Source organism: Aythya ferina (genome assembly GCF_964211825.1).
Source record: "Aythya ferina genome assembly, chromosome: W".
Taxonomy (NCBI): domain Eukaryota; kingdom Metazoa; phylum Chordata; class Aves; order Anseriformes; family Anatidae; genus Aythya; species Aythya ferina.
The window spans coordinates 390,302-412,439 of record NC_140313.1 but is presented as its reverse complement, the minus strand read 5'-3'; the positions used below and the strand labels follow the sequence as shown (position 1 = coordinate 412,439).

The 22,138-nt window shown below is 39.3% G+C and overlaps 1 protein-coding gene and 1 long non-coding RNA gene across 4 annotated transcripts in view; one reads left to right on the top strand and one right to left on the bottom strand.

Moving 5' to 3' along the window:
- Positions 1 to 4,862: 4,862 nt before the first annotated feature.
- Positions 4,863 to 10,786, top strand: LOC311426468. The gene is made up of 2 exons (XR_014686784.1): positions 4,863 to 5,004; positions 8,342 to 10,786. It is a non-coding gene; the product is annotated as an uncharacterized lncRNA (long non-coding RNA).
- A 732-nt stretch (positions 10,787 to 11,518) lies between these two features.
- The window catches only part of LOC311426465 (alpha-protein kinase 2-like), a 40,835-nt gene continuing 30,215 nt past the window's right edge, over positions 11,519 to 22,138 (bottom strand). For all 3 annotated transcript variants that reach the window (XM_084502836.1, XM_084502835.1, XM_084502837.1), the window contains 2 exons: positions 19,359 to 19,407; positions 11,519 to 12,298 (listed from right to left, as the gene is read on the bottom strand). In XM_084502836.1, the coding sequence (XP_084358962.1) occupies positions 12,064 to 12,298; positions 19,359 to 19,407 (284 nt within the window). In that variant the 3' untranslated portion in view covers positions 11,519 to 12,063. The remainder of the gene's footprint in view (positions 12,299 to 19,358; positions 19,408 to 22,138) is intronic.

Genomic DNA, 22,138 nt, shown 5'->3' with positions numbered 1-22,138 from the left:
GCCGACTGCCCCCAGCCCAGGCCCTGTGCCGGGAGGGCGCCTTCCGGAAGGTTCCGCTGCCTGCGAGGGTCACACCCACGCTATTTTCCCTCTCAGGTGTGAGAGTGGGGGGTAAAGCCTGCAGGTAAAAATCTGAATCATTCCTATGCTGGGTGTAAAAGTATCACACAGATACAACGACACTGAACACACATGAGTGAAAATTAGTAAGATGTTAAGACCTTTTCCTCTGTGGAACAAGTGCTAACTTTTGTTTTCTTCTCTTTTCTGACGTAGGTGGCATTAGCCACTACTGAGCAAAGATTTGACTTATTGTGGCAAATTCTGAAGGCAATAACACTACTGGGATTCAGACTCCAAAATGACTTAGAGCTCTAGTCTTGAAATGATTAGCCCATGCTTACTGATCAAAGATTACACTTTCTGGACCCCATGTGTGTAACATGTCAGTATCTACCACAGTACGGAAAGAGTTGAAATTGTGGCCAAGAGAGAAGTGGTGGTACAAATCTCTCTGATCACAGAAACACTTGTTCTACTAAGTTTTATGTGTTTGATGACTGGCAGACCAAAATAAATCATACAGCAGCACAGTGAACCGATACTCACTGACCCAAATTCAGAGTACCAGTTTGTACAAGGCAGGAGCAGGGCAATTTTAGGGCCGTTACCACTCGGTGCTTACAGCTAGCTGTATGTAGAGGGGAGGTCTGCAGACCTCCTGGTAGCATCTAGGAAGGAAGACAGGTTACAAAAAACTTATCTCGCATTCGTTGTAAATGTCCATTACTAAATAATTCGATCTGCTGAGATTCACGATTTATAGGGCTAATGCTTTGCCTGAAATGCATAGGTTGCAGAAGTGGTTGGCAGGAAAAATGAAGTTCTGTGTCTTTGATAATATCTGATTGTCTGAATGGTAATTAATTGATTGGTAAGTAATTTCTCAGATGAATGGAAGCAGTATCACTGACCTCAGCAAAAGACTTAAAGCTAAGAAGCAAGTAACAACATTTTCTGAGGGAGTAGTATTCTTGGTGGGTGAGGAGTTGCTCCTAGGGTCAGGTAAATGAACACAGGTTTTCTGTGTTAGCCATCTGCTTACAACAAATTACTTAAATTCTATCCACAGCTGTTTTGCTGGGGGAACACACAAATTTCATTGATGGTACATTGTTAGTTGGACTTTGTACTAATTTACTTAATCTGAAGATAATCCTCAACCTGAATTCTTTGTGTCTCATCTGTCAGATGGTGAATTGTCGTGAGGAATGCCAGGATGATCTAGAACTGATGTAATGAGTTTGATGATTGGGAAATTCAAATCAATTTCGTTTACTGAGCCCCAGAAGTAATCAGGAGAGATCATGTTTTCCAGGTTAAATACCTTTGCTCTACTTTATAATGCTTTAAGTTAATCTTTCCCTATCTAGTAGTCAGAATGACCAGCATAGGTAATCTTTAACCCCTTGCAGTTGACTAACAAGGGTCACAACATTTTCACTGCTGTAATTTAAGTTGTCCTAGTGCTATATATGCCTTACCTTTGCCTATTATATTGTAGTATTAGTGCCAGGAAAATGTGCTTCCTTTAATGTTCATGAAGGTTGTTGCCTCTGGGATATTGTAGGAATTTGTAATAAAATGATAAACAAATACCGATTTTGCCCACTTCCAGCCCAGTAATTCCTGTAGCAATTTCCTCTCACAAATGTAATGGTCATACACTAAACTGACAAAAATCTGAATAGCTCTACAGAAATTAGTATGTTATAGCAAAGGGACAAATTCATATACATCATTAGTTTCATATCATTTTTTTCCATAAAATGATGTGGCCTAAAACTTTGACCAAGATTAGTCTGAAAGTTTTAAACCATGCCCACAGCTGGGGAATTGTAAAATTTTCCATAGATAAAACAGCCAACTCCAGCTAAGTTTAATTCTAAAGGCATTCACTGTATGCTCATTAAAGATAGAGGCTGAGTAAAGCCATAAATGTAAAGCCATAAAATAGCTCAAATTCTCATATGCGAATGGCCATCAGTATAACTGTTAAATTCTGAGGCTGGTAATCTAAGTAAGCAAAGTAAAATAAAATGTTTAAATATCTATTCCACAGGACTACAGGATGGGAATCTCCTTGGACTGGTGCCTCAGTAATTTCCCTTTAAATCTCTACATCTTTCGGCATCACATTTTTCAGACCAGAATCTCAGCCGAGGGTCCAGTTGCCCATCTCCTTCATCCCATTGTTAAAAATTCCCCACATAGAAAATCCAGTTTTTATTTCTGTGGTAAGTTATCATTCCCACAATTTTGCAGTTGTTCCTTCATTCTTTTCACATGGAAAGCACTTCATTCCTCAGATACCTATTTCACACTTCATATCCTCCATATTACATGTAAGAAAAATGATAGGAAAGAATTCTTCCATGGACCAAATTTCAGTGTTTGTACAGCGACCCCTTAGTAAACAGGAGCAGAGCACATAAAATGGAGTCAGACAATCACAGAATTCTTCAGGTTGGAAAGGACCTTTGGAGGTCACAGGGAGTACTTCTGTGCTCTAAGCAGTGCCAACTTCAAAGTTAGGATGAACTTCGAAGTTAGATAATTTTGCTTGGGGTCATACCTACATTTTTTCAAGAGAAGAATTTGGCTCTTGGATGAATGTGCAGTGTGTATTGCATTATTTGTCCTTGTGTCACCTGTGCTGACATTTAAACAAACCAGTTCTTTTTTTTTTTTTTTTTTTTTTTTTTTTCTCCAGAATTTCCAAATAATTTGGCATTTAATTTCACAGAATTGGACCAAAACCAGTCTGCAACAGTAATGAATGTTGCAATTCTGTTTCAGACTCTCATCTGTGGCTTCATGTGTACTTCATTTACAATTGCAGATTGCCATTTTGAAGAAAAGAGCTTTTATACAGAAACATATCCCCCAAAACACTGGGTAAGTGGTGTTTCTTTTGTGCACAGAAATGTAGCACATTTTAGTTTTTCTCTATTATTTTTGGAGAACAGGATGACATTTTATTTTTGAGATGTTTTGTCCTCTTTTTATTTATAAGTTTATTGCCAGATACCTGCTGTAGATGTATCTTCATATTTTCAGAGCAGCATGTGTTGTTTGCACCCAGAACTCTGGTATAATTATACAGGTAATTTTTCAGTACATTTTTCTCCCTAGACTTGTTCTAGTACTATAAGCAGACTATGACCTACTACTAATGCTGCTGCTTCTACTATTAATTCCATCTTCTTCATGCTGTGTGTATGTACATATCCCGCCTAAGACACTTCTCACTGAAAACAAGCACTATCAGTACCAAATGAAAAGCAGTCCCTGCGTCAGCAGGTTTCCTGAACAGACCAAAGGCAGAAGGTAACACAAAGGCTGAGAGCACCATCGAAAAGCTCTAATCACTGGGACCCTAAACAACAGTTGTAACTGGGGGTATATTTTGCCTAATTTTAACGCAAGTCTGTTAGTAGTAATAATCATGTCACAGTCAAGTCTCACTGCACAAGATGTCTGCATACACAAAGAATATACATACATACAAATGCTGTAGATCATATCCTGATCTTTTAGAAGTTAGTGGGAATGCTTCTAAAGACTTTAATATACCCTGTTTTGGTTGATGTTAAGCGATCAGATGACTGTGATTCACTCCAGAATTTTCCCAGTTGTCTCAAGTTCATGTCTTTTTAAGGATAGAAAATGAGATGGTATCAGTGCATGCAAGTAGCTGCACAGCCAGCTGAGCTTGGCAGGTAGCCATGGTTTCCCTTCTCATAGAACACCTGAAGTTAGACAGCACAGATTACAGGTGCTTCTAACCTACGAGTAAGTGACTAGGATTGTGTTCTTACAAAATTCTTAATTTCAATAACTTTCTTCAATACTCTATCATATAGAGCAGAGTATTAAAGCCAACACTCAGGCACGTGCTTTTTTCTTTTTCTGTCTCATTTCATTCTCCACTTCCCTACTACATGTCACCTGTTAGCACTAATCATTTGTGCTTTGTGTTAATTAAAAACTTTAACAAAACTGGAAATGGTACAGTGACGTTGCTTTTAAAACTAAGTTTAGAAAACTATGTCATTATATCTCTAATAATGATTCTGCAGTTTTTTCATAAGGCAAAAAAACTATTCTTGACTGCTCTAAATATAGCTCCTTTATTGCACAAAAAGCACAGTTACACACCTTTCTCTTTTATTCATGTCTGCAGCCATTATTATGTTATTAGTGTATCTGAGACTGGAACTACACCGTGATTAGGCTGCATTTTTGTCATTAGTGTTCAGATAGGTTTAACTGAAGTCAGACTTTTCCTTAATCTCATAGGTGAGTTGGAAAATGAAACTAATTAAAAATGCAATGGACTCTTGCAGAGTTATGAAAATTCCTGCACAAAAAGACAGTAAATCAAAATAAAAAGATTGGTAAAGTCCGGCAGTGAACATTAAGATTAGACTGATGAATTCACTCTTGCTACAAGTAAGTAATTAATATGAAGACCTAGTAAACACTGCATCTTGGGGTTAAGGAGAACAAGCAGCTGAAAAAAAAAAAAAAAAAAAGTATTTTTCATTTTTCCCTGCCCACATATGTCATCTCTAAAGGGAGAGAAAATGGAGCTTTCAAGGATTTTTTTCCCCTGTTCTTCAATCTGTTTGACTGAAGATGACTCTGGCTCTGTGCAGTGAGGGCCATCTCCCACCCCCAGATCAATATTTTAATATGTCTTATCGGAAAGAGAATGAATTGTTTACTTTAAAACCTCAGGATCCCATAAAGGGCAAGGCAAAGGTGTCCACTGGAAACAGAGGCTTTCAACAGCTGACCACTGCTGTGACTCGTAAAAGAAAACCAAGATCTGCAATGATCAGAATACAGTGATAGTCATCAAAATGTCATACAACAGAATCTCAGTTCTGACACATCCTAACGACACACCATGGGATCATTTGCTAGTCGTGTGAGATGGTAAGTGCTTTCCTGTGCTTGCTTCACGTACAGAAAATGAAATGCTAACATGTACTAACAAAAATTAAATAGTGTAAATGAGTTTTGAATAATAAACACTTTGGCATATCAAGATGTCTGCAAATGCCTGTGGCTTGTGTAATTTAACAGGATTTAATGTCTTGTACATGGTGATCTCAGCCTGCACTTTCTATTAAAGAGATTAGGTAGCTTTAGGAAAAAAATAAAGTTGGTAGTAAGCACGCCTAGGCTTCACCAGGGTTACAGGAATGCTTCCAAGTCTGAATATATAAAAAGGACAATTTTTGTGATCCATATTCAGATACTTCTTTAAAAATTCTTTTGTTCTTCACAATGATCTTCTCAACTGGAACATTCTAGTAGTATTCTTTATATGAACATCTAGCAGAAGAAAAGCAAAAAGTAGGTTTTTCTTTTTCTGTGCTGATTATTTTTTGCTTTCTCCCTGTGCTAATCTGTTGTTCTGAGTTGCAGTACTTTTAGATGGTGGCCATTTCTTTCTTTCATTACCTTTTGTCCATGGAAATACTCCTGTTGAATTGCTGGCAGCTTCTATGTAGTTGTGGAACTATAAAACTGCCTGCTTGTAGTTATCTGGCTGTCTACTGACATAAACATTTCACAAGAAAGCCTAAAGGCTCATCTGCCAGTTCCCTGCTGCTGCTCTTGGCACTGTGTATGTCAGTGACTGTCCAACTTTACCTTAGCGAACTTAGAGTAGGATCTTGTGTAACCTTTCTTCTCTGATGCAGATATAATGCCAAGTAAAATGTGCATGGGGAAAGGGGGAAACCACTTATATGGTTATGGTATGAGTTAGAAAACAATGTAAAAGTATGTGTGTCTATTTGGCATTAATTTCTAATTATCACCAGCTAAAGCATAGACACATTTATGAAAAATAGTCTCTGGACCTCAGCAAGCCACATCCTGACTAGACATAATGTGTTCTGGGTGTGACTGTGTGTCCCGTCATTAATTCAAAAAACTCAGTGCCATTTTGATGCACAGGATGTGCTGCATATCCTTTCCTTCTTTTGGAGGTGACTCCTTCATAGCTGTGATTTCACAGTGGCCTGACCTGTCTGTGGATCTGCAAATCTGTCCAACCACTCTGCATATGCATTTCCCCACAGCACATGCAGACTCAAAACACAAAGTCAGTCAAAGATAAAAAGCAATTGGAAAAGTTTTGGCCCTGCCCAAGCATTTATAGGCTTGCTTCTTTGACAAAGGTGGGAATGATGGAGCATCTGTAATAATCATGTTCAAAACACAAAACAATCTGACAAGGTAAGCAGCTAGTGGCAGTTCATTTCTCTGCTATTTACCATTTCTCTGCTATTTCATTCCACTTTCTCAAGCCAGGGCTGCTATTTTTGTAGTACCCCTCAATCCGTGTGTCACCTGGAGATCAGGTTTCTGTGCGGGAGCTTTTCCTGCAGAGAGCCATGTCCTACTCCCCTCTACCTCCAATGCTTCAGTTGACCTAGTGGCAGTCGCCCATACACAGGCTCTTATTTTGGGGCACACAGACCTCTGCTTCTCACAAACTGCAGCATGCCCTCATTCAAGCTAGGGAATGTCTCTCCTTAAAGCTGATACTTAAAGTAATGACCACTTGGTCTGAACAAGTACAGAACTGTGATTTCCCTCCATAGCTGTACCACATTCAGCTGATATGCCTCAGTTCTGTCAAACATATTTTACAAACAGCTGATGATAGAGATTTATGCCTCTCCCTTTTGTTTCTAAGCTGTAACGTACAATGCGAGTGCTGACAGCAGACTGGGAATAAAGCACAGGTGCTAAGGCTGTTACTGTGTGAGAATGACACATCATCAGGGGAGTGAATTAGGAAACATTAAAAAAACGAGACTGAAAAGAAGGCTAAACCCATGGGAGGAGTTTTGAGGATCTGAGAAGTCTACCCATTGAATGATTTAACTTGCTTAACGTTTTCTATTGCTAAAATGCTATCGGATCCAGAAGACTATAAGAAGGTGTAGCTTTCTTATATATTGGCAGAAAATACTCCCAAATACATAAAAATGTGAATGCATTTACTAAGCATAAAAAATTAGATGGATGTTTTAAAAGTATAATACTAATATGTTCTGTTGTCCCGACACAAAAAGACAACTCCTTCCCCTCTCAGGAACACATCAGAAGGGTGCTTCCAGCCAGTCTATACAGCATTTTTTCTGAGTTAAAAAGTTCAAGCCTTCAGTAGCCACAAGAAACCATTGCTGAACTAAGCACATATAAAATCTTACCAAATTCTTGAAAAACTGAAAATTAATATTTAATGTACTCTGCTCTCCCTGAGTTGTTTTTTTTTAATCCAATTCTAGGGGAGTATAGGACTTACATTCTGTAGTCCTCCTTTTTCTTGAAGTTAGTAGGCTTCATTAGTGTTATCAATTAGTAATTTATTTTGTTATTGCTAATAATGAATGTTCACTAGCTGGCTTGCACTTTCACAAAGCTACTTTCTATCTGCACGGGATACCTAATGGTTTCTAATTCTAATGTCCTCCCTTCTCTGGGCTCCTTCTCTATTTTCTCTGCTGCTTTGCAGTATTCAGATGTGATCATAACATCCAACTGAATACCCATGGTTTAAGAAATCACCGTGCAGAAGATGACACTCAGTAACTTTTTGTACGCTCTTAGACCACTCCTCATGAATTTTACAGTTTCATTTTTTTAATACTTACTGAGGATGTGCAGAAAAGTTACTAGACTTGCAGGTTAAACACAGAAATGTACTCTGTCTTGTCAAACAACAACAAACAAAAAAACGTGAAGAAGAAACAATAATAATGTACCTTAGTTACACTGCTTAATTCACTGTTGGATGTGAAGCGTCACAGAAGATCTTGCACTGAATGAAACAGTTGGAAGAGAAGACCAACTTGCTGTCTAAGTAGGCTGGTTCTAAAACACTATCAAAAACAAGTATATGGAAAACAAATATAGTCTTTAGCATCATGACTCTGATCTAACGTATATCTATAGAAGTCAAGCACTTATTCTGAGTTATCTCCATCAATAAGAGAAAGGTGCAAGTCCTTGCAGAGAATGCTTCATCCCTCTCTCCATAAATTTGTCTCTTAGGGCAGCACTGATGACTTTCTAAAAGTGCCTGTCAGTTTCCTTTGCCTATAAAGGCGCATTTAAAGCTACTTAGCTTTCAGATGTCTACAGCTAGCTGAGACAAAAATGCTGAATCCTATCTCCCACTTCCTTGGTGAGAACCCTGATGTGCCACATTAAGTATGCATACTGATGGTCTTTTCTCTGTGTTTTGCAGATCTTTGAAGTCTCCATGCTGAAGTCTGCATGTGTACATGTTACTTCTTCCATGGACTAACAGTCTACTAGGAGAGCTGTGGAGTGTGACAATGGTGTTTGTGTCCATTCTATCAAACGCCATTATCACACTAAATAGCTACTGGTAGATCAGACATCAATTCAGAAAAGTATATGAACTGTAGCAATACATTCTCCTACTGTGCTGTGGAATAAATAAGCTTTCTACATGTCAGGATGACTCCTTTTACAAGTAAACCCACAATAATACGTGGGAAATACATAACTCTGTGCATTTCCAGATTCGCGCTGTAAAGCACACAAGAATCATCTGAATCACAGAATCATAGAATTCTGAAGGGATCGTAACACCAGTGTTGGCAAAGTGGATTTCACTGCAGTCGATGCAGCTGTAATTACTCTACCTCTGAAAAACAAGGCTGGCTTGGGATTTTCATTTGCCTGTTGGATTGACCGTGACAATAGAGTACTGAAGCCAGTTACCTGATGTAGTCAAACCCTGGCTCTTATTTTGGTACCCCATTCAAACATACAGGTTTCAAACATTAATTGACTGAGATGCTTGTAACACTTTTCAAACAGAACACCTTTCAAAATGTTGATAAAAAGCTATTACACCCAACTGGAAACAACATTTATTCACGTTTCAAATGCTTGCAGCTTTGTTCCCTTCCATATCACAACTGTATATACAATTTCAGCACTATGCTCAAGTCCATCATTTTATGTTCTGAACCTGCTGTTTCGGGAAGGGACATAATTTCCTCATAGAAGTTCTCCTGAAAACTTTTGTGAAGAATAAGAATCAACTGTGGGAACTTTCAAAGGGATTAATGAAAGCCAGGAACAAACAATGTAACAGGGAGCCTAAATTCCATTAAATAATCCAAGATTTAGGTTCACAGGATATTGTTTTCTGGTTTGCAAAGAGTGGTAACCATAATTCAGCATGTTCACGGTTCATCAGCATGTGCCAAATTTCGATTGTTAAGTAATCAGGCACACATAATGAATAGGAAGCTTCCTATGGCTGTATTTAAGTGATGTGTAGACTGCTGTTGGAAGATATATTTATCCTTCATATATTATACAGCATTTCCATTTGCAACCAATTTCATTACAGTTTTTCCCAGCAGAATATGCTCAGTAAGTTACTTAATTTTATTCTCTAAACCTTGTTTTCTTCCAGGAGTTATTGCTGTGCAATAGTCATTAGCAATGCATACTGCTGAAAACTAACAGAATAACTACAATATTGTACAGTAAAATTCAGTTCTAGTCCAGATTTTTGTAAAAAGAATTCTCAGCACCTCAAATGATAATAACAACCTCTGGACTTCACAGAGAAACACAGAGCAGTTTCCCTATGCCTTATATATATCCTAACTGCTCTTTGTAGTCTCCTTTTCCTTTTGTTTTCATCTGTTCTGGAAACCTGCACTGCCCCTCTGCACAGGTACCTGATAGAGCAATAAAAGATATCTGAATGGAGAATAATCCTGTGGTCTTCAGACTAACCAGTGCAGGAACACTCTTGCATAGGGAAGAATACATGTATAAAGCTTACTGCCTACAGGGAGAACAAAGACTGTAGGAAAAAAATGAAGAAGAGAGGGTAATTTAAAAGTCAAAGTTCTTGTGATTTAAATCATAGGAACTAAGAGATGGGCATTATCTCCTGAGCTCTTCTACACATAGTATTATTTAGTGTTTTGTCCAGTACATTTCTAGGTATTTCAAGGATGTTAACATTTACTTTTTTAAATAAAAATATATACTCCAGAATGTATAAAAATGTGTAAAAATTTCCTTTGTAGCCTAATTTAACTAGGGTGATCTTGTCAGCAGTTCAGTCCCATCTTCAAAACTGAGTTTCTGAGGCAGTAAAAAATACACAGCTAGATACAAAGCCTGTTGTTTAGTAGCTTCAAAGTGGTTACACACTAGGCAAAAATGAGAAGTTTAAACCAGGGATGGCCCACACCTGTGTGCATGGAGTATACTTTATTATTAGCCAGATGCAGGAATGACTGCACAAACAGCTCTTCTGTTCAGGAATAGTCCTGATGGTACAGGTTCTACAGAGTGCCAAGGCTAGAGACAAACACAGTGCAGACATTGTCACCTTCTGCCTTCTGGATCTTACCAATGTCGTTTCAGCTTGCAGTTCCCCAGATCCTGCATTCCAGAAGCACAGATCACCCCAGATGGGCTGACAGCCATTTATGAGGAGTTGCTTTTTTTCCCCCTTCCAATCCAAAATAAACATCAGGCACAGTGACAAGGAAAGGGAAGGAGCAAAGTCAACGATAGAAAATATGAAGGAGAAGCGGGAGTGAGATGGTGGACAGAGGAGCACAGAAAACATTAAGCTTGAGGAGCAAGGTGCTTCAAAGGTAGAAAAGGAAGGTGGGGGTTCAGACCCGAGCTAGATCAGTACCATATGAAGGAGACTTTATTACCTTTATTGAGGGACAGCTAAAGCTGAGAGGTAAGGCCAAGAACACAAGTGAGAACATGTAAACACCCAATGAACACAAACCCTTTGTTAACTTTGTTAACCCTGGTCCAGCATCAATCATGCTAGAGCCAAGGTAACTCCTCCAAAACCATTTTTGTAGTGTCACACCCAGCAGTGCCCTAGGTTCTGGGAACACAGTGCAGCAGCACTAGCTGTGATACTGCACAAATCCTGTTCAGCTGCATAAGGTTTAGCTCTGTAATACAGCTGTACTGATTTCTGATATATTCTGATAGCTGTACTGAGTCTGGATATATTGTGACTCCTTAGTAGTCACACGCTGGCTCAAGGTACCTTTCATGTTCCTTCAGAAACAACTCTCACATAAAAGCCCTTGTATTATTTGAGTTGAAAATGTTTCAAGGTATTGAAATACTCTCCATCTGTAATGGCTTGTTTCAGATGCTAGCTGTTTGGCAACATGCAGACTTCAAACCTCTATCTTACAATAGGATTGGTGCAAGTGCAAAAGGACTGTGCCACAGGGTTAACTGTAGAGTCAAAGAAGTTTTCCTGGGAAGCAAGGAATTCTATGGAGAATCACACATTGTCCATTTTTAAGATGATGACATCACTTTGTGAGAAACTTAAAGATCCTAGCCATCTTTATGTAGGACAGAAGGCACAAATGTCCAATCGAGAATAACTCTGTCTTGTATTGAAGTAGGGACATATAAGTAGGGAAAAATATTATCAGAACAGGAATATAGCAGTACTACAACATGCAAAGATCTGGGAGAGAAAACAACTTTTCCAGAGCAGCCTGAACAACAATACTGTGCAAAACTTTTACTAAGTGGCATCTTAAATATTTTGATGTTTACACTGCAGCTGAACCCACAGTCTCACAGGCACAGACACACGGAAAGGAAGATGTTCTCCAGCAACCCATGGTGCACTCAGAGGCCACGACTCAAAGCATACAGATACCAATACATAGAAGGGTTGTAAGACAATCCAGGCAGATGGCTTAAATTATCTTCAAAACCTTGCCCTATTGTTAAATCTCAGGTACCTACGCCATAGAATCAGCTCCTTTTTTTGCTGCTGGCATCAGCATCAGGATGACTTCAAAATAACATCATTAGTAAAAGACCAACATTATCCTCCCATCAGAGCCTTGGTGCCTATCACTATTACATATCCTCAACAGAAGTTTTCACAAGATGGGACAGTGCTACTTAATGCTCCGAAGATATGAAGTCTCTAGGTTCTCTTGCTTTCTTGGGCACTGTTTTCTTAATAGTCGGTGAGTTTGGTAGAGTTTTGCTTTTCGTGGATGTTGGTTTCCTCTGTTTTTGATGAGTGGATCGGAGAGATTTCAGCCCCAGCATCTCACAGTACTTATTGCACTGGTGGAGGGCTCTGAACTGCTCAATGAAGGAAATGGAGCAGTTGCCTTTAAAACCTTTGTATCTGTAGCAACAAAGAAAAAACAAAGCCAAATGGGATTTCAAGATTAATTTTCAGCACAGGGGAGGCAGAGTATGACTGTTGACTCAAAAGCAACTTGACAATATTAAGCAAGTCTCTTCCACCCATGCTGTTTTGAGAAGCACTAACTCTTTCACAGATATGCAAAGTGAGCCATTAAGATGTGAAAGAAACCAGGTAATAAGCAGTGACAGAAGACAGAAAAGGGCTGATAGGGCTTAGCTCTGCAGCCTGGCTATTCTTTTTCATTTTATTTCATTGGTAACATAATTGTTTGCTGGCTAACTTTTCCTTGGTAATATACAAATGAAATCCATCATACATCATTCTCTATAAACGGTGTTTTTTGACTACCAGGAAGAGACAAGGTTGCAGCAGGAGGTGTTGTCAGAACTGGAGGCTGTTTTCATCCAAGCGTGTAAATAACTTCTCTGCTATGCTCTTCCCTAGCTCAGGATTTGACTACAAGATCTCCCGGAGCCAAGCCTCTTGGGGAAGAAGGATGTAAGGAGGATTCCTCAAGAAAGCAGCCTCATCCAGCCTTCACAGTTCTCAAGCCACCAACTATCTCCCATTGCTACCTCTCCCTTCTTCAGCAGGCTAGAAAAGCCAGGGAGAAGACAGAGCACATACTTCCCTCTTCTGGTTGCTATCTTTCCCTCTGGTACCTGCTTTTTAAGCTGTATCAGCATTTCAATGGCTGCGGCAGCTTTTTAAAACTTGCACCTGCTTTTTGAAGGAGTCATTTTTGGCCAGACTGACAAGGCAGAAAAGGGAGAAGAAACACTAGGGTGCTCTTCTTGTCTGGTCATCTTAATAAGCTCGTCTTCTACCCTATTCTCTTGGTTCACTGGACATACAAAGTCCTCAGATGTATATTGTGAGTTATCACTGCACAAAACAAACAAAAAGATTTAGCACTGAAATTAACACGATATGATCCCTGCACAGCATTCCAGAGAACTTATTTTCTCATGCAGATTGCACAGTGTTAAAGAAAATACCATTGCTCTGAGACATTCAAACTCTTAGATGGATAAACATCTTTATTGCAACACGTTTTGCCAAATTTTCTCCTAAAAAAGAATGGTGCCAGTGATGAAAATATAATGAAATTCCTTACAAAACAAGGGGGGGATGATATCTGTCTCCACATCTGCCCAGAAGTGCTGCCTGATGCCCCATCCATGGAAGTGCCCAAGGCCAGGCTGGAAGAGGCTTTGAGCAAGCTGATCTAGTGGGAGGTGTCCCTGCCCATGGCAGGGGGCTTGGACCTAGCTGGTCGTTGAGGTCCCTTCCAGCCCAAGCCATTCTATGACTATACCAGAGGCTCAGTAAGAGAAGGAAGTGTTCTCTTGCTTCTCTGGGGAAGTAACAGACTTCTGACCTTATACTGGAGCTCCTTTACTACAGCCATCAGCAGAACATAATTTTCCCAGACAAACCTGGCTGTGCTCAGGAAGAGAATCTTATCAAGCATTGATGGTGACTCCGAAGCTACTCAGAGCAGAGCAATACACTGCCAGCAAATGGCAATAACTTTGACTGAAATATTCTGATTAATTTACCATGAATATTCAACAAACCATTGGATCTTTCCAGTAAGTGCCAGTGGCAACAAATAATTCAAGCAGCTGTTGTTACAACACCTTGCACAGTCATGGTGTGTCACTGCTGGATGCTGCAGCAGCGTGTGTAACACAGATGCAGCTGCCAATTACCTATCTGAGCAGATAAGGAGCTCTGTGCAGCCTTTGGGTAGCATCTGCTTACTCTGGTATCTGAAGTTCTCCATTTCTGCTGCAAGACTGATTAAGAGCCTTCATTTCTCCTGCAGGTTGTGTAGGTGTTTTCTGCTGAGCTGGCAGAAATATTAATGATAAAGAATCTTCAGGGCTAGCAGTTCAGTAAGAAGTTTTGCTGCAGGGGATAATGGTTATTTTTATTTGTGGTTGCACCACACACTGTCTTGTTCTCATTTGTTTTTCTTTGGTGGACATTTTACCGCAGCTAAAGGAAATCTCTTCATGGGGTTTTCTCCCTCACAGAAAGCTCAAGAGCTATAAAATTCTGACAACGTTCATTTATTTGCGGAAATAATCCTGGCATGAAAAAGTTGAGCAAAATTATCCCACTTTTCTCATGAAATAAAGGTCTGTCCAAATTGCTTTCCCATCTGTATTTAGTATTTGTCACTTCCTCTATGTCTTTGAAGGAATGTCTAGACAAAGAGCAGTATCACTAGCTTTTGCTCATACAATACTATAAGAGACGCTTTAAATGAACAACTGAATGCTCTAACTAACTTCAGCTTCAGAATTCAACAAATATTACCAATATTTTTGGTAAAAAAGGTAAGAACATAAATATCTTGTGAACAAGGGACAACGTTTATATTAAAAACATCATTTCACTAGCTTTACTCCTAAATAGTCATCTTCATTTCCCTTCTCTTCGAATAACAGATTTGCATTTGATCTTGGTGCTACAGATGGGGCCTAGGTAACATTCTTTGTCCATTTTGGAAGCTGAGAGGCATGACTGACCTTAGCTTGGCTCTGCAACATGCACACAGCTCCAGTTCTTACAGTGGGCCATAGGAAACTAATCTAGAGATGTGAGACCAAAGCTTTGCATCTGAGATCTCTCAGCTGTTTGCTGCTTGTTAGTCACCGATTCCACACAGCCCTCCCTGGATGCTTCCAGACTGCATCATTTTTCTGTACAGGCATAATGAACACAGCCCTGTTGTAATTTGGCAGGACTTGTGAGCTTAATTCAAACCATTCCATGCTGCTATAGCTTCTGGTATGTGTAATAGGGAGAAGGTCTGCATTAGTGAATGTCTTCCAAATTGCATGGTCCATATTGCTGTCACGTGTTCTGCATTCAGTAACACCAGCCCACTGACTATTTCAAGCCATGAGAAATAGGTCTTCTGTTTTACACAACTTTCTCTCTTAATTCACTGCCTGGATGACTGGTGAGCAAAACACAGACAGAATTCCAGCTCTCAAAGCTGGCAACTGGGGTCCGGCCCAGACCAAATTCTCCTTAAATGTGAAGGGTGAGTGCTGAATTTGTCCCCAGGCTTAAACTCCCCAGTGCCTGTCATTGCCATGTTGGGTCAAGCCAAACCCGTCACAGTCTTGAAATCAGAAAGATTTTCAGATCCACTTCTGGCAAACAGCACTCCTGTTAATCACCATGCCTGTGGGTCACTCTGTTTCTGTTTCCTTCATCTTTTTGTTCACCATTCTTGGATAAATACCTGGACAATTTGTACAGCTGCTAAAGTGGTTCACTGCCCACACTTAAAAGCCAGTCACCAGGTTGTACTATTCTTGTATATGTTCAACGAATGTACTAAATATCATATCTAAAGGAGCATTTCCTGACTCTGGTGCACCCCAGTGGCTACTTCAAAAAAAATACTTTCCAGGCTTTCCTGATTCTAGTTAGGCTTCACCTTTTATTGACAGAAACTGTATTGTGGCTACTTCACTGCACTGGATAAACTACATTTTGCTTGTCAGTTCTTTTGCTTTCCTATTCACTGATAAAACAGCCACAGAAAGGATAAAAGATCATAATTGTGTTGAAGGATGTTAGTTGTTGAAAACAACCATCTCTCCACATGAAAGAAGAGAAAGATAAAAGACAAAGGATACATAAATACTCATTCTGAAATGTTTGTTCAGACCTGGAATATGAGTCTGAACCAAAAAAATAAAAATAAAAAATTAATGGCAATGAGCAATGCTGAATATAGGTATGAAAATTTAATATATGCTGTTTATTATGCTTGGTTTACAAGAAGCACTGGGGGAAAAATAATGACCATGAATAATTCATGACAGTTGCCATATTTGTTTTTGCAAAGCCATCAATAACAGTTTGTATCATGGCATTAGATTATTTGTCAGCTTGATTACACTATGAGCACAGAGGCGGGAAGGGGGGCGATTTTTTTTCAGTTTCTTTTTTTCCCTGGATCATGGGTTTAATTTTAGAGTGAAATTAGAATTGTATTTAATTTCCATCCCAAGAAGAAACAATACGATTTTGTTTACATTCACCAAGGATCACAGAAGCATTTCCCAAGAATATTTTTGTTTTGCCTTGATGTAATCAGTATATGCTTAGAGAACTGGAGGACCTAACTGTGATTGGTGAGGTCATAACCTCTGCAAGGAGTGGTTGCTGGGGATTTGTATAGGCAATAGTAACTAAAAGTCAGCTTTGTGTCTTCTCTAACAATACTGTTAAAAACAGAACAGAATTGCACTGTAAGTTCTGGTTAAGTATGACTATGTATGTTCACCCCGACATGTAAGATATAAAATCTCTCACTAGCATGGTCGTACAATACCAAAGGTAGCAATAACCTGTACTACAGATGAATTCTCTGTACTTGTTTTTCCCATTCAGGTTCACTGAATTAAAAATCAAATGGCAGATTATTAATGCAGCGGTGTCCTTTCTGGGAAAGAAGCATGAAAGAAAGATACAGAACCAGAAATTATTTTTTGTCTTATAGCAATATCATTAGCTATATGTCAAACTAAGTGACAATATTTTTAAGAGGTTATACATGAAGGGAATTCCCTTGTATATGACTGAGATGATCCTTACTACAGCTTGCATTGTATATTTGTTTTCTCACTTCACCTTCCTCTTCCTTAGGCCAATATGTGTTTTTATATGAGTAATTGCCCATAGTGAACTGGATGACATCAGCTGAAGTCCTTCTATAAATCTCCTGATTCCAGAGAACAGTGTTGCCCAAATAAAATTTGTATGACTTCTTTGTTTTACAACCGGACGATGCAATTTCATTTCAAAAGATATTTCAACTGATTTAACTTCGGACCTTCAGCTAAAAGAGTAAACCCACGTAAGTTTTGAAGGGATGCCAGCCTGAAAGCATTAAGAATTTTCCCAGAATATTCTGTGGTCAAATTTTTAATAATATAAGACGTTGTGAGGGCTTTTCTCCTGTACCATGCATATACAAACAAGTTCCGTTTCAGTATAAGGACTGAGTACATGTGATCAAATCTGTTTTCTTCTATCAGTTTCTAAAGGAAGAATAAGAATTTAAAGCACCTGTCACATGCATTTACCCAGAAAGCTGTGTAGGATGCCAGGAAACAGAATGGTGACAATACAACACAGCCAAGTGTGTGTGCGTTGTGGGAAGAATAACATATAGTCATTGGAGAAAGAATGTGCTTACAGAAAACCATACTGGAAGGAGTACCTTTTTCTGGTGAAAAATTATGTAGCCATAATGACTAAAGGGTTGAATCACTGCATGTTCCAGGATAACTTCAAACTGGTAACACAAAGTACATCACTACAGTATGCATTAAATCTCTGGATCTCATCGCAATGTGATACTACCGGGGAAAACAATATAGTATATTTAAGGTAAGAGGTGAGCCTCTGAATAAAAAAATATTAACCAGTGTGCTTTTCATTCTCTTTATCTTTGTTTCTCCCAAGAGGCAGATCTGGGAAACAGGCAAACCCGTGGGGCGAGCAAGCTTGGGGAACAGTCACGGTGCTCTTGTTGCAATACAAGAGCTGGGATAGACAGTGGTGACCATCCTTCCCTACAGTGGTAAATGCTGCATCTAGATTCTTCCCTCTGTACAGGAAAGAGCTGCCACTGGCCAGCATTTCAAGCAATAGTACAGATAAAGTGGACTACAGTAGGACCATGGCTATTTTGCTGCCCCCTGCCCCTTTCCCTTTCCGGCAGACAGCTGATTCGGATGGCTGCCTTCACTGCCTATTTCTGTCAGTGGCTCTGTTTATCTGTGACATAATCAGAAGCTTTAATTAACAGAAACTTAAGAGAAGTGAAAGAAAGTTAGAACATTAATGGCCTGTATCTTTATACCTATGCTTAAATCTTCCCAAAAGATCCAAAGCTATTACAAAACTACTAGGAAATGGACCTCCTTAAGTATTACGAAAAGATCTTTTGTTATAGATCAGAATTATTGCCTTTGAGAGAGAAGGGCAAGACATACCAGAAAATCTCTTAACACATTTCCTCTTTATATCAGGTAAGCGGTCTATACAAATCTGAATAGACATCTTCCTTCCACCCATGTATCTGACAAGAACACAAGCTCGAGAAAAGTTAATGGCCACTGCCTACTATGGACTCGACAATCCTTTTGGGTCCCTTGCAACTCAGGATATTCTCTTCTGTTTCGCCACAGGCAGAAAAACTAACTCAGAGGGTTCTAAGTTGAAAACAGAGCCTCTGTAAAAGCTCGTTTTGGAAATACATATTCTAAAGCATTGACACTTTTGCTAGCTGCAAAAGGGATTTTAGCTTTGTTCCCCCATGTAGTCCTTGCAAAAAAGGCTACTCCTCTAGATCCCACAGTGGCAGATTTTCTCTCTTCTTTCAGTGGAACAGAGAAAGGGGAAAGGGTCATCTGAGCTACTGGCAGCAGGATCTAGTAGTAGGGCTAGGTATGTATAAGCACTTGTATTTGTATTGGCTGGGGCAGGTGCTAGAGAGTGCAAGCTCAGCTCGAGCTCTGGCTCCAACAGCATGCTGGAATCAGAAATATTTCCTGTGGTCAGAAGCTCTGGACAGCACAGACAACAACAGGTCTTTTACTGTACCCCAGGCTGGAGCCTGTGTTGGCCCTGCTTTTTCAGCCCTACCTTCCTTCAGCTGACATACTAAGTAGCCTGTTTGTAAGTTACCTAAGACCTTGATTTCATTCTTGAGAAGCCCTGTGAATAAGCCTATTTTAACGCAGGCATAAAGCAAAAGCAAAGCCCAATCTACACTGTAGATCCATCCCTTTAAACAAAACAAATGTGTTTCCCTTATAGAAGGGTTCCCGTAAACATGAACAAAAAGAGGAGTTTAAAGGAGTCTGATGCATATTGCTTTCTTCCAAAGTTAAAGCAAGAATAAATTTCCAACGGACCCTCCCACAAAATATTTACACTGTGAGTTTGATGCATAAAGCAAAACCGTGCTGTAGCAAAGCAATTTTTCACTCACCCTTTGGCCAGTGTTGCTATGCCAACATCAGTTAACTTCATTCCTACACCTACAAGACATCAAGGAAACAGAGAGTTTTTGTTACAGTAGAATTTCTGCAATATTTTCAGATTCAAAAAAGCCATATATAGAAGCCTTAAGTATTATTTACTGATTCTTTTTTTTTTTTTCATTTTAACAATTTGTCACTATTTTTTTAACATTTTAATGTACCCCAATTAGAACCAAGATGTTTGTGCTCTGTATCACTAGAAGTCAAACTCATTACAGTCATTTACAGATAGCAAAGTTACAAAGAGAGCATAACTTATTTCCTGTCTGGATAGTCACTGGCAGGAGGGATACACTTTCATGACTGCATTTTAAGAAAGATTTAAAGTCTTCACTTATGCACCTGCCTATATTCACTGGCAGGTTTATGTTTTTGGTGCTTTGCAAAACTTGCACCACAATGTTTATCAGTAAGAATTTTGTATTTGCTTTGCTAATCAACCTGGTCAGTCAACCTTGTTTTTACTTTTTGGATGAGAAAGCCCAAATCCTTTTCTACTTCAGTATTTCCAAAACTTTTTTTTTTTTTTTTTTGTTCATCCTGTCCCTTTGTTGACTTCTTTATAGGCAAAAAACAGTTCTGTAGTATGCATTTTGTCTGTACAGAAAAACAATGGTCTCAAGACTATTTTCCTAGGAGAACACTCTCACAAATCTCAACTGAAAAATGCAGCCAAATATTCTAATGACAGGATGATCATAGAGGAAGGTTGTTTCTCTTCAGCAGCAGCAGGTACGTTGTCCTTTTGTGGCAACAATCATTGTAAACAATCATTGTACAGGTTCAGATACCATTTCTGTCATTTTCCTTCCCTCAGGCTAGGCTGTTGTTCTTTCTTCTCCCTTTTAATTATTTCAGGGGCCTCGTTTAGATGTTGCTGATTCCTGCTTTCTCATGTTAAACAATACGGGAAGTATTTCTCTATTTCTTTAGCCAGCATCTGCCTTTCTCTGTTTCAAGTACACGTATGCATATTGTGTTGGGTACAGGCCCAGCATATGAGCAGGGAGAGGGAGTCACACCCATAGGAGCATAAGGACTGCATTTGGTGTATGTGGAGAGTGTACTTCTTCACCATTCTTTTTTGGAAGGAATCTGCTTCTTCAAACCCAACCAGGACCCAAATGTGGAGCAGTTGATAAGTATTTAAATATAAGAAAAAGCGAACGAGTAGGATGTTATTAAAAACTGAAAATCTTTAACCAACAAGGCATTTCATTAACATCTGGGAGGTGAGATAATAAACCAGATGACTCATATTGAGTGTTCTGATTTACTGAGAAGACATGTGGAAGGACAACTCTCCCATTAAGAGTGTAAGATTTATTTTCCCCTTTTCCAAACTATTTTCTTACAACGATTCATGCTAGTTAAAAATTCCCTTTCTCTGCTGAATAGATAAATGTCATACTACTGCATAGGTCAATATGTGTTTGCTGCTGCTACCACAGTAGGGAACTCGTGCATTTCTTTCTGTTCCCTAGGGTAACGCACACACATAAATACAGTGCACTCAAAAGAGGCTAGAAAAGTAAATATCCTTTCTCTCTCTCATATTTTTCACTCTGACCTGCATGAGATTCTTTATAAAAAGAGCACATGCTATTTGAACTGTCTGAAAAATCTACACTTGTATTACTTCTCTGTTTGCTTTGCCAAAGGCACTTGCAAAGAGTAAGTCTCAGTGCCTAAATTATACTGAAAAAGATTTCAGTGAAAATACATCTGATGTCCCCATTTAATAATTCGTCTGCCTCCTCTGGCACTATAGTAGCTTAAACTGCAATTTGAAGAATTATAAAAAGTTTTGTATAGCAGTTTGTTTTTAATCATGAGGGATGGTTTTCATGAAACTAATCTTGTAGAGTTACTGTTATGTAGTTGTATTGCTGTGATGCCTCTGGGTCCACACACAACTCTATATCTTTACTGTGGCAGCATAAACATTCACTGAAAATTCCAGTTATGAGACATTCTTGTTTGCATAACAGATTCAGATTGAGCATTGCTCCCAACTTCTTGCTGCTAAATGGCTCAAACAGCAACATGCTGATGGAGAGGGAATCAGAGTGGCACACTACTTCTTCAATAAGGCACAATGTAGGATGACAAGGGCTGTTGGAGGTTATGGCACTTAACTTTTTCATCATGGAATCACAGAATGGTTGAGATATACATTAACAGTTTAGCCCTACGCTGCGGACTGCTCTCTAGTGCACTTGGAAGGCTCCTGAATTCCTGGTAAGACCATCCAAGAAGGCCAAACCAAAAGGCTGAGAGACACAAACTTCTGGAGCTTCCGGGGTGCAGGGTAAACAATATATCATGTATGGGATTAACAAGACATGGGATTTAAGAGTATCGGACATCTATTCATGGAGAGAGTGATGGCATGTATACACAGCTCCATGACACATGATCCAGAGTTGCCAAACTGACAGTCTCAAGCCATAAATACACCCTGAGTAGCAGAAAGCAGATTTGTCAGATAGGACACAAGATGAACCACATGAACACAGGAATACTGCTTCTGCATACATCCTGCATAAGGCAACCCTGTAGTGTAGTCTAAAATCTCCTAAGCAAAACCAATTCACAGTATGCACACCTATGTGCAAAGATGCCCTAACCATATTATTAGCTGTGGGCCAGGGTACTGTCCCCAGCTGGAGACTGCCCATTACGAGGATACAGGAGGAGCACTTTCAGCATTGTCAATAAGCCACAG